The 12,719-nt window shown below is 41.2% G+C and overlaps 2 protein-coding genes across 9 annotated transcripts in view; one reads left to right on the top strand and one right to left on the bottom strand.

Moving 5' to 3' along the window:
• Nucleotides 1-12,719, bottom strand: part of nrg2a (neuregulin 2a) — a 73,624-nt gene that overhangs the window by 48,084 nt on the left and 12,821 nt on the right. Inside the window, exon 4 of one of the 8 annotated variants that reach the window (XM_028595242.1) lies at nucleotides 10,163-10,256. The exons of the other annotated variants lie outside the window; for them this stretch is intronic. The gene's annotated coding sequence lies outside the window, so the exon portion shown is untranslated. The remainder of the gene's footprint in view (nucleotides 1-10,162; nucleotides 10,257-12,719) is intronic. 8 annotated transcript variants of the gene reach the window in all.
• Nucleotides 3,130-12,719, top strand: part of puraa (purine-rich element binding protein Aa) — a 26,573-nt gene continuing 16,983 nt past the window's right edge. Inside the window, exon 1 of the mRNA XM_028595254.1 lies at nucleotides 3,130-3,148. Coding sequence (XP_028451055.1) covers nucleotides 3,146-3,148 — 3 coding nt within the window. The 5' untranslated portion in view covers nucleotides 3,130-3,145. The remainder of the gene's footprint in view (nucleotides 3,149-12,719) is intronic.

Here is a 12,719-nt window from a genome sequence, read left to right as displayed (position 1 = left end):
CAACGCTGCGGCTAATCTGTTTATCTTCATTTGGCGTAGCCCAAACTGTGACTACATGATGATCGCAGGATTATTTTAAGCCGCTATACTGAAGTTTTCTAATTTCATGCTGACTGAATTCTGCTGTCCTGTGTGTCAAGACAATATAAACACGTCGAAACAACATCAGAGTGACCCTCAACGAAACTCGTGTGTTAAAAAAAAAAAATCTATAAATGAGTCATATGTGGGGCCCTCCCGGGATTTGTCTCAGTCCAGCCCTCCGAGGAGCAGCAGGAATTGGAAAAGGGGCAGCAGAAGGGTCATGTCTTAACAGGTCAGCGCACTTAATAGCATAAGCCTCATCTGTGGGCAAGAAAACTGGAGGGGTCAAACCAAGGCCAAGATGTGACTCACCACTCAGGTTCAATATACTGCTTTTCCTACTTCAGAAACAAATTGCTCTTTCCTCTCTCCTCTTGTCCCAGTGGTTGTTCTTGATGATCTAATCTGTCAGCAGAGGTAACGGAGGACTGGCAGTGGCTATGAGAGCTGCCACTGCCGCCCTATCCCCCTCCAACCTCAACACTCACTTCCTCCTCTACTATTCAGCAAGATGAGACTCGTTCCCAGGCCCGTGTGTCTGTGGGTGGGCGTGCAGTTTATGTATGTGTCAGAAATGTGAGTATCTGTGACGTCAGGACAAAAGAAACGCCAGTTTCAGGATGATGGGATGTAGATTTAGACTCTCTGTGTGCCTCCCACAACATTTCTCAACTTGCTCCTTCAAGATCCCGCGATAGTCTTCCAGTCGAGCCACACAAGATGCAAGTTAGTGAAATGTATCATTAGCTGACATGAGTTATGGGTGTACTGCACATAGCTGTGGAAGCATTGGGAGCAAGTTACCCTCGGGGTTAGGACACCCTCGGACATTAATATGTGAACAAATTCTAAAATGTTCATGTAGCTGTAGGGATGCAAAATGTCGTTTTCCAATCACTACTTCTCACAACTGTGTCCCACTTGGCAGAGTTACATAAAACATGGATATGCAAAAAGTATATGCACATACACCAAGGGGGAAGAAACTGGAGTCCTAGTAGACTACACACTGTATGAAAATTAGGTTAGATTTTTTTGTTCACAAGATTGTTTGAAGAGCTCTGAAAAAGCTTGAGCTTTTGTATACGAGCTTGTAGAGTACAGCTAGTCTGAAATGAACTGCTTTTTTTTTTTTACACCCAGACACAAATATGGTCATGGACGTGCATCTAAATCTCTCTCTTTTTTTCAAGTCTACTCAAAAGCATCTGCTGTTTTTCAACAGCCGTGGGCCGTCCTTGGATCGGGGTCTGGAGGTGGAGGGGCACAGTGGGCCAGTGTGGGAGGAGCATCACTTGAAGAGCAAATAAAAAAATAAAGAAATGGAGCCAACCCCTAAAAGTTGGACATGGATCCTTTGTATGCCCGGCTCATAAATGCTCCACAGGCCCCATCTCTGCCTGCCTCCAAATCCCTCCTCGCTGCCCCCCAAAAAGGGGAGACAGCTTTCCAGTATGATGGAGCTGAGCAGCTCCCTCCTAACAACAGCATACCTGCACATCATCACATTGATACTGCTCTACAGCACTCCTGCCCTTTCACAGGCACCAGAGTTTATCTTTTTAGACATAATAGCTATAAACAGCCATTAGGTTTTGTTGTTTACATCTGTCTGCTTTTTAGCCAACAAAGTGTTTATGGGTGCGGGGGGCTTAAAGTAGGGTATAGTGCCTGCTTTAACACATGTCTGTAGTCTTGACATTCCGAGGTGAGGCAAGGGCGGGGGGAGGGGGGAGGAGGAAAACATGGGAGGACAGAAGGTAAAAAGTCAGAAAAAAAAAAGATTTGGGAGTGAAAATATATTCTCTTCATCAGATGACAGAAAACAGCCCCACCTGCTGATATTCACCTTTTAACAAGGCATCTGCATCCTCAGCTGAACATGCACTGTGTGCTGTTGGAGCAACAGGGCAGGTAGCCGTATACAGTATACAGTATACAGTATCTTGTAAGTACAGACCAAGAAGATTGCGAAAAACTACAATATAATATAATCTGGTTGATGCCGCCAGTCTTGCTGCTTTCTGTGTGTTAATATGTATGTGCTGTGAGTGTCTGTGCAAGTGGTTTTCTGTATGATGGGCCCTATATACGGGCTGGTGAAGCCCCCTTAAAGACAGACACCACACAAATCAATGTCAGTGACATCTGGAGGCCCGAGGTAGGGGCTATTTTCTCAAGGTCGGCTGTGCCAAGGTCAACTGAGATTTCAAATCTGAGTGTTACTAATGACTCTGCTCAGCAACAGCTGAGATCAGGATCACAGAAAGAGACCAGATATCCCATTCACTGCCTCATTTACAACATAGCAAATGGATGGATGAATTCAAACCAAGCATGCCTGTTTGGTATTTAGAAATCAGAGAGGAACAGCTAGAACGAATTTAAGTGTTAAACAAGGAAGTGATCCTGGGTGGATACAGGTCTTTGACGTTTCCGCAGCACATAGCTGTCACCATGGTAACCACAGTCTTAAGGGTAGCAACTAGAGTATGCGAGAGAGATGTGTAAGGGCGGAGTGAGGATGGGAGACAGAGAGAGAAACAAGAAAGGATGCAAGCGAGAAAGTAGGAACAAATGTGTAAGAAATACAATGGGAGGAAGAGTGAGAGGCAGAAATAAAAAGAAAGGAAACATGGGAGAGCGATGAAGAGAGACAGAGCAAAACTGAGAAACAGAGCGAAACAAAGAAACACAGAGAGGGGTATCCATTGAGCAGCTGTAGCCTGGCCACTGTATTGCTCCATAAGAGAGATGTCCATGAGTAAGCCTGTGCCAAGCCTGCTGGGAAGCACTGCAGTAGCATCTCTGAGAGGGAGAGATGACAAGCATCAGCACTGAGCATGCTCCACTCTCAAGGCCACTGAGAAAATGAGATTTCAGCTCTTTAGCCGCTCAGTTTGTTCAGTTCTCCAGCTCTATTCCAGCCTCCATCTGTCCATCTGTCCTCCATTATCCAGCTTCCATGAGCACACCACACTACCAGTGCCTCTCTCAGCTACAGATGTGGCTCCGCAACGGGTAAAATCTGACTGATGTGTCACATAACTGATTGATCTAAATGGTAAGAGGCATCTTTTCCATTTATGGCCATGCTGACTCATATTATGACAGGTTTGATTGGGGCTGAGAGGAACAAGAGATGAGCATAGCAACTCATCAGCCAATGGGGCATAATACTACAATATCAGGCCAGCACCACGGCAGTTTCGTCTCACCGCGCGCGTGCGCACACACACTCACAGACACAGACAGACACACAGACACACACACTTGTTCCTGTTGCCAGATGTGATCTCTGTGCTTCCAAAATTTAAAACTTCCTTATGTGGACAGCTGCCAGAGCTGCACTGCAAATGACAGCCATACATTGGTGTCAGACCTGCAATTAAGCTCAGGTTGATTTATTTGATTCTTTCTCTCTTTTCTTGCTCTTTCTGCTTGTTCTGCAGGCAGTGAGACACAATTGGGTGCTTTTCAGTTTCATGACTGATATTGACACCTCTTTTTGGCATCAGTCATGTTTATGTGATGAAGTGTGTGTGTGAGAAAAGACAGTAGAAGTTGTAAAGGATGTCAATTGCCACTCAACTTCCACCGTGGCTAAAGTCGCAAATCTTCCGCTTGATAAAAAATTTGTATCAAAGATGACGTGCTACATCCTGACAACAAAGAGCTTCTCAATTGGACAATAATAGCCTATTGCTGTGATACTGAAATACCACAAATATTTTTAATGACAGATGCTGTCTGAGCATGACTCTGATGATCCTCTTAAACAAAAATCCGCTCTATCTTCTTAAGACTGCCTGATTGAATCTCTCTTTTACTCTGTATTTTTCCTCTTTTTAAATGTTTTTTTTTCTTTCCTCTCAGTCTGTCTTTCTCTCTCTACCTGTCTCTCTCCATTCTGTCTAAGGGAGAGATAAAGAGGTTTGTGTGACTGTGAGCAGATTGACTTGAAGATAGAGGCTGGAAGCAGATATCTTCCACCTCCTCATTCTGCTCTGTCTTTCCTGCTCTCACACAGATGAATAGACAAACAGTCTCCCACATGCTCTCACAGTTTATCAAACACACACCCACATAGAACCAGGTCTTCATGCAAACACATATGTGTGCTCTCACCAAAGAGAACAGCATACACTTAATCTAAGTGTCCTCAGGCCGACAAAGTATACACTGTCACACTCAAATACAAACATACCCCCTCAAACACGCACATAGACATACGCATACAAACACACAGGTGCATCCACATGTAAATAGAAGAAGCACATTGGTCATTGATGTGTTCAAAATTGACCTTTTTTTCCAACTCATAGTGTACTTAATACAAACCGGTGCCCTATATTTCATTTACGAAACAGATTTAAGTCATCACATCTGAATCACAGCATAACACCAGGCTTGTGTTTTTCTTTCCATGGCGCATCCATTTTTCACTCGAAAACCAACTTTTTATACCTTACATGTCATCATTGTGAAAACAATATGTGAATAACAATCCAAGAAACTAATGAGTCTTACAGAAAAATTGTTAATGTACAGTATAGCCATAAATGGTTTCATTTGTATTGTCTGTAAATGCACACCTGGACAGGATGAAGCTGTATTATTCACAATCCTAATCCCAGGAAAGATTACAAATGATTCCCCAACCTTCACAAGTCTTTTTGAGCAAAACCATGACTGCAAATAGTATAAACATTTAAATAGTGGCTTGAAATAAATGTCCCTTCACTGTAAACTAATATGTCAATCAACTTTTCATGCATGTTTAAAATCAACTTTAAATTGCAGAAGTGTAAATTTACACAAGGGAAAACAAGGGATGGTTGTGCTCTTATCAGCAACCGTCCCCCTTCAAAAACATGCGTGCATCCGCTCTCTGCTTCGCATTCTTCGCATCAAATCAAATTCCTTTGGTGCTCTGCACTTGTCCTTTATCTCCAGAATGTGCTTTTAGAGCAGCACAAACAATGTCACAATGAGGACACTGAGGAGTTTCACACAGAGTAAAACCAGCTTCTTGGTCAAATCATTTGCATTTCTGCTTTTGCCTCTCATGGCTGAGCTTATCAACAGCCTGTCTTATCTCTTTGTTTTTCACCAATGAAGACTTGTCCTGGAAAACAGGCCACTACGCATGTGTAATCTTAGATCACGCTTTGGCGGCATAAGCCCAGATCAAGGCGGTCTCAAACTGAGTGAGCTTGATAAGTGGGCAAGAGAGTAGCCCCAGTTTTCTGTGCCAGGATGGCCTCACACTGTGCTTTGGCAAGCCAGACATGGCTGACAGGAAGCCAGGTCTGTGGTTGGGTCATCTTAGAGCGACAGGATGACTGCACAGGCCCAGAAAACCCTCTCCACTCCTCTAGAAGAAGTTAAATTCAGCAGCAAGCGCACCAGTGACTGACAACCCCGGTACTAAGAAGGAGGTCAAAGCTAGCTAAAGCTGTAATTGTTCTAAATAGGCAAGCCACCACCAGTATGAGCAGCTTAGTGATGGAGGAGCAGTATGAAGGCTTTAGCCTAAAATCTAATAGTTGAGTTTTAGCCAAAAGAGTATTAATTATTGCTCAAAAAGCCATGCAGTAATGCTATAATACTAAACCATGTTTGTGGACAGGGTAGAACAGGTTAGTGTCAACTCGCTGACCGCAAAAACTGAGGTCAAACTGTTACCAGAATGGCTTTACAGAGTTTTGACAGGACAAACAGAGAAGCCATCCTTTGTATTATTTTTGATGGTACATTTCGTGTTGTTTTGTAATGCTGGTTTGCCAGTACTGTTTCCCTGGCCTATAGCCATTTGCTGTATGATAACTGCCGGTTTGCAAGCCTAATGTCATGGAGACAACAAGAGAATGAAAAGAAACATGCCTAGACAATGCATAGCAAAAGTACACATCCTACCAGATCTGATGGAGGAAAAGCAGAAACAGTGCTACAGGACTCACACTACAGGGACATTCTGTAACACTGATCTTAGTGGCTTTTACACGTACAACAGATCTCTGTGAGGAATGTCGCTTTCTCATTTAGGGTAAAACCCTACCCGGAGTTAAGGGGTATCAATATCACAGGGGAGATATATTACTCTTTTGTCTGCATTTGCTGCAGTGAGGTGATGGTTAGTGTGCTGGTCTGTGGGCCAGCTGGGACACATCTCAGTTCACCCGTGCACACGCTCGCACCCACACACACACAAACACACGCACATACTGAAGCTTGCTCTACGCTGCTCACAATCTTTCAACAACAAGCTGAGCAGGGACCAGACGGAAAGAGGTCCTATTTGTGCAGGAAGATAAATACACTTCTGCACCCAGTCCTGTCCCCTCCAGATTAAAGCAACACAATAATGAGCAGAGGCACTGGTGGAAGGTCAGAAGAAAGCAAGGGTAAAGGATAGAGAAACAGCCTACTACCAAAACACACGCCCCCGCAAACATACAGTACATGCCAGAGTAATCTCAGTCAGACACGCATGCTTTAATTATCAGAACCAAATATTGTAAAAATTAGCAACAATCTTGTGTCCCTTGTACTTTGCGTGTGAATTAAACCATTCAGATGTGTTATTTGTGAAGTTAAAGTATGTCGATGAAAAATGGATGAAACCACTGTGGGGATTTTTCGCTATCTTTCCCAAATCATTCACTCTGGAAAAGCTCCAGGATGTACAACTTGATGGCGTCACAGTGTTTAGAAACACAGTAAGCACGCACGAGTCGCTGAGGATGTGGGTGTCAAGTATCTGGTCTTCTAATAGTGGGACGATGGTGAATTGAAATGTGTCTAAATATCCACATACATACTGTATATATTCAGGTATGTGTGTGTCAAATTGTTTACAAGCTATTCTGTGAGTCAGCAGAGTCATAATCTTGTATCAGCTCCTCCTCTGTGTTACGTTCAGGATGGCATAGCTCAATCATGGATCACAGAATTAGGCAATTCATATCCGCTGCGCTATGAATGCGTGTTTTCTTTAAACTCTGCTGATATAAACCTCTGGCTAAAAGTAGGAGATCCCTTCGTTGTTGAGGGAAACATGATATTGTATTGGTCTACTTCCAAACACTGCTAACAAGCCATTCCATTCTGTTTAAAGTCTTTTCATGTTAAGACACACATCAATCCACACCTACAACATACCTGAGGAAACAAACCTTCTCTCGGTATACGTGCTGTGTGTGTGGGGTGAACATGGCCGGACACGTCCCTTAAATACACCGGGAGGCGCCCAGCGGGAGTGCCGGCAGCCCCTCTTTTCAACACTTCGGCACGCTGCACACAAACACAGTTGCCCTTCCCATGATCCTTTTGTTCCCTATCGTTTTGTTGAAGTTCCTGTCATGGACACTGTCTGCTTTCTTTTGGGCATTTATAACTGACAGTTATATTACACTTTTGGACAAACGCTCACTTAAATGTATTATATTTTTCAGGACTGCATGGCACTAATCAAGCTTGAATCACTGTGCAAATACAGACAAACTTACATCTTACAACTGACGCAGGAAAACATGCATATGCTTGCAGACACAGAATTATAGCGAATGCACTTTATAGAAATTCAGACAATTACCCAAAGAATAACACACCCAAACACTTCAATTGCGTGCATAGCCTACCTTATGAAACTCTCTGAAGCTGAAAGTGATGCAGGAAATGGAAGAGACTTGTTTTAGTTCATGTAGCCTATGTTTAAAAAAAAAGGTAGAATATGTGGGTTCAAATAGTTTTGTAACTGAATATAAGTAGCATGCCAGTCCCAGTAAATGCTCAGTTTTCTGAATTGAAACTACAAACTTCATTATCATAACATGACCTAAAAAACACTGCCAAAGGGGTATTCAAATCTACAGATAAAACCAGGATAGGACACAGAAACTGGTGCACGGTATAGTGAAGCAGTGGACTGGGGGCCTGTGGTAAATGAATGAGTCTGCAGTGAAATGTTATCTTCTGCACTGTCCTTCACTGTCATGCTGCTTCCTGTGAATCTACCTGACACCCTGGTGAGAAGACGCTGTAATGAAGAAGCACCCAGGGCTACAAATGAATAACTGACGAGCAGGTTTCACGCACAAACTGCTGTAATAAATCAGTTTTACAAGCTGCATATTCTAAACAGCATGGACTTACATACACTTTTAAAACAGACTCACCAAAGCACCTATGACCAAACACAAAAATATACACACATCAAAAATTTAGATACGTAGCATACACAAATTGCAACATTGTTGAAGTTTGAACTTGAGGCCTCGATTGGCATTGGCAACAAGACAATGCACATATTCTTTAATGTTTTGTGACAAAAGCTGAGGTTGACATTGAAGACACAAGCTTTTTACACAAAACTTTGATCCCTGCGATTGAGGACCACTGTTGACATCTAAAAAACCAGTTCATGCAATATTATGGAATGAGTTTTCTATGGAGTTACGCCCACAGCTAGAAAGATCTACAAGAGAAAGAACATGAAAATTTGTGTCCGCCAGCTTCACCCTGCCTTCCTGGATGGAGCAAAAGTAGGTTACTTACAACATGCCAAAACAACGATAAGCTCAACAGTGATCTTGACACTCCTGACAACAACTCTGGTGTAACGGGCAATTATACTCTTCATAAAAAGTATCCATCAACTGTGAATCTAACCCTGTGTCAGTATGAAATTGCAGAGATAACAAGTGGGTAGAAAAACATTTTATATGTCACAATAACCAGTTTATTATTTGAGGGAGCAAAGCATCTTAATTAGATTTCAGATCATTGAAAAATGAGCTTACTTGGGTTTTTCAGAGTTATGCCATTTAAATGCATTGATTCATTGCTGGATTACCGGACAAAACAGGGTTAATAATAGAACTGTAGATAGATGTAAACAAGGCAAAATACATATGAAAGAAGGTTTAATAGCCCTGAAAGAAATTATTGGCCGCTTTTGTTCACCCAAGTATTAGTCAATCTGTTGGCCACGTACAGATTTAGGGCATAAAACTACTTTATTTTCTGAATACAACACATTCCAGACTCTAGGCCAAAACAGACGGACAATGATCTTTTATTAATGGTGGTGAATGATTGATTTGTTTTCTGTTCTGTTGTGGTTTTCTGGTCTCAAAATGACAAATATGGTGATGCTAAATTATAGTACAAGACAAAAAGACCTTTTTTTCAGATGTCAAACTGTCTATTACTGATGTGCTTTTTTAAACTTTGGCTCCTGATTTTCTGTTTAATTCTGATACTGTTTGTGACTTTAAAGGGTTAATTTTGTCAACAACCTTTCATGCTGTGCTTAGAACCCCCCCGCTTTAAATATTTAATTACATGCACTGGCTACAGCCTGTGAAGGAAGAGTATTGCAGCCCAAGATAGCTGCAAATTACTGAATGATTCAAAAGGCAGGGCAAACTTAAACTGCCTTCATAACGCAGTAGGATACAAGTCTAAAGAGCAGGCCAATATAAACAGTGGTACTGTATCAGGTGGGAAAATGAATAGGCCATATTATAAAGCAGGTTTGTGTTCCATATTTATGTTTTTTGTGATTTGTCTCAGGGATAATTTTAACTAATGTTGGCATGTTAATTGGGATTACAAAAGAAAGACAATTGTATTCAGGACACCATGTTTGTAAGGTATCAATCATATCTAATACTGCTGCATTAAATGGTACTGATTCTTTGTTTTTTATTCAGCCCTGGGGGCAACTGTGGATGTTTTTATCTACACAACAGCTCAGTGTTATTACTGGGCATCTTTTTGACCTAGGCCCAACACTGTACATCATGGCTTCTCCCCGAGGGATACCATTACAGTTAGTTTAGGCAAAATAATGCACTGGCTGCAGTATTAACAGCATAGGAGTAACACTAGAAAGATGGCTTCCTATTGTGAACAAAGTAAAACCCAAATGGCAGTGACTTTCACAGTTGTTGTCTTGTGCATATCTCACAGGCTGTGCCGTGACTGTGGGCTTTTGAGTGTTTTTGACACAGCTCCAGCCGCAGGGGCAGGGAGTCTAACAACTGCTGTGACATTCCCAACGGACTCATACCTTTAAACTTTTTGCCGTTTCTCCTGCTTCCTGATCATATACTGCCTCATTGTGGTGAAGTGACATTCTTCAGTGGGTTGAAAAATTCAGAGTCCTAATTGTTGGAAAAGCAGAGACAGGGTATAAACTGTGATCACCAAGACTCAAGCCAAAATACTGCTGTTCTGTTTAGTAGGAAATGTACTGAAATGTACTTCTTCTTTGTCATCTCAGATTAGAAGTTGGTTGTTAACTGAAAAGATAGCTGCTTGCTGCTAGTCAGTAACAATAGCCTAAAGTGATACAAAAGGGACACAGTTGAAATAACTATATATATCCTATATAAAGGATTAGGATTTTTTTCATCACTGTTCAAGAGTTATTTCAGTTCTGCAACTGGCAGTAATAATGTAGAACTATCATACACTTTAAGTTATTTAGCAGGGGGCAACCTCTAGCTCACCCAGTAAGAGCGTTCGCCCCATGTTGGCTGAGTCCTGCAGCGGCACAGGTTCAAATCTGACCTGCTGCCCTTTGCTGCGTGTCATCCCCCATCTCTCACCCCCTTCAAGTCTATCCACTGTCACTTGATAATAAAGGGAAAAAGCCCCCCCCCCAAAAAAAAAGCAGCTTTCATTCCGTTTGATGAATTTAAACCAGAGATTACCGGAGATTATTGGTTGTGACATTATGTACGAACTGTAAAACTAATCTACATTCACACCAGAAGCAGCCGACCAAATCCTGCTCTTCTGTCTAATGGCGGATTTCAGCCAGCTGTTTACAAGCTGCAGTGTTGCAGCAGTACTGGATACCAATGACTTTAGAAACGAGACGTTATATATAAAACACCAATGCTTTCTGTAAACATAGGAAAATGGGTGACTTGTTTGTCAAGTTTCTAAAAGTTGGGGGGGGGGGGAGAACTGGCGCGCATGCAGCGAGACAAGCAGATGATATCCACCAGATTCTTGATAATATCTTCTCCCTACAATTATTGCACATAGAAGATTACTTTAAAAATACGACAAAACTATATTTTACTAACCTGACATAGATACAAAAATGGTAAGGATTGATTATTAATACAAAATGTCAACACAGTAAGGATATAAAACAAGTTTTAAATGCACAATGCATATTTTGCCATTTATTTTAACAGATTTTAACTAAGAAAACAAACTAACTGCCCACTTTTTACCACTTCTGCTGACATGACCTTACTTCCTCAGTCTCAACATCTAACAAATACTTTAAATAATCTCACCGAAGCAGTTGGCAGTTATTTGTAGCATTGATATAACATTACTAGCCTTAAATTGCATGGCATTGCAGACTTTTTATCATAGTTCTTATCCAGCTGAACTTAGAGTAAGCCCATTATTTTCCATGAGCCCAGACATAATTCTGTATTACAGCATGGGAATTTCTAATCAAAGCATTGCTTTGGTGTGTGTGAAATCAAAGGGCATGTTAAACAGACATTCAAAACTGTGGAAAATATCTGTCACAGCAGAGTGGTTAAACCATTTGTGTAGAACTAAACTCATGTTAAACCACTCATAATAGTATGTAGTATGTTGGTTCTGTGGTGAAGCAAGTGCAGAATTAGGAAGTAATAACAACTAATGTCTGAGCTTTCACAAGCAAACCGCGCTGTACCTCATCAAAGGGATGATTTGTCATCAGATGTGGATCTTTTGTTGTGATAAGAGCATGTACACTAAAATCCAAGGTTTTTGGCTTATACTGTAGTCTATCAAAACACAACTTTGTTTTCACTGTCTCAGTTTTGTAAGTCTTTTAGGAGTATAATCCAGAAAATCTCCACAAATCTCACACAAATCCTAATCTTGGAATTCCTTTAGCCCAATATGAACATTGGAGAAATATATTAAATTTAGAATGAAAGGGAAACAAAACTAAATATAGTCAAATTTCAGTGCTTTTTTGCAGTGCAGAAAAGACTTTGACAAATCTAAATGATTTACTTACTTTCGCTTAATTTTCTGAAATTTGGACATTGGCAGGATTATTATGGAACCTTGTCACCCTCCCATGCTCATGATCTCATCCCCTGATATTGGGCATACTGTCTTATAGCTTTCTGGAACATACGAGCAACCATTGTTACCTCTTACACCTGGGCTTGTGTATGACAAGTCCAACTGTACACGTTGAGAAAGGTCAAATAAAGACAGATACTTAATCAGGTAATGATTTTTCTTAATAACTATTGTGTCAACAATTCTCTAAACCACTGTGAATTTACAAAATGACAGAGGTTTGGCTAAATGGGATTATTTTGCATTAGCTGTCATAAAGACGACTTGTCTGCCCTGACTAAATGGCTAACAATCTTTGAGCTACAAAGGGTGTGATGCAAAATTCACATCACTGATCCCCTTTCTGCTCCAGTAGCACCAGACCAAAAAGCTGAATATATAAAGCAACTGCTAACACACATCTAGAGTCAAAATTCATGTGTTTGACAGCTTGTTGTAATGTCACTCTGCAAAAGACCAATTAAATGTAACCCTCTAGCATTAAGTTATATTGTGCTTTTTCCAAATTATTG

Source organism: Perca flavescens, chromosome 13 (assembly GCF_004354835.1).
Source record: "Perca flavescens isolate YP-PL-M2 chromosome 13, PFLA_1.0, whole genome shotgun sequence".
NCBI classification, from domain to species: domain Eukaryota; kingdom Metazoa; phylum Chordata; class Actinopteri; order Perciformes; family Percidae; genus Perca; species Perca flavescens.
Note: the sequence above shows the minus strand (reverse complement) of the source record. Positions and strands in the feature narration are given on the sequence as shown.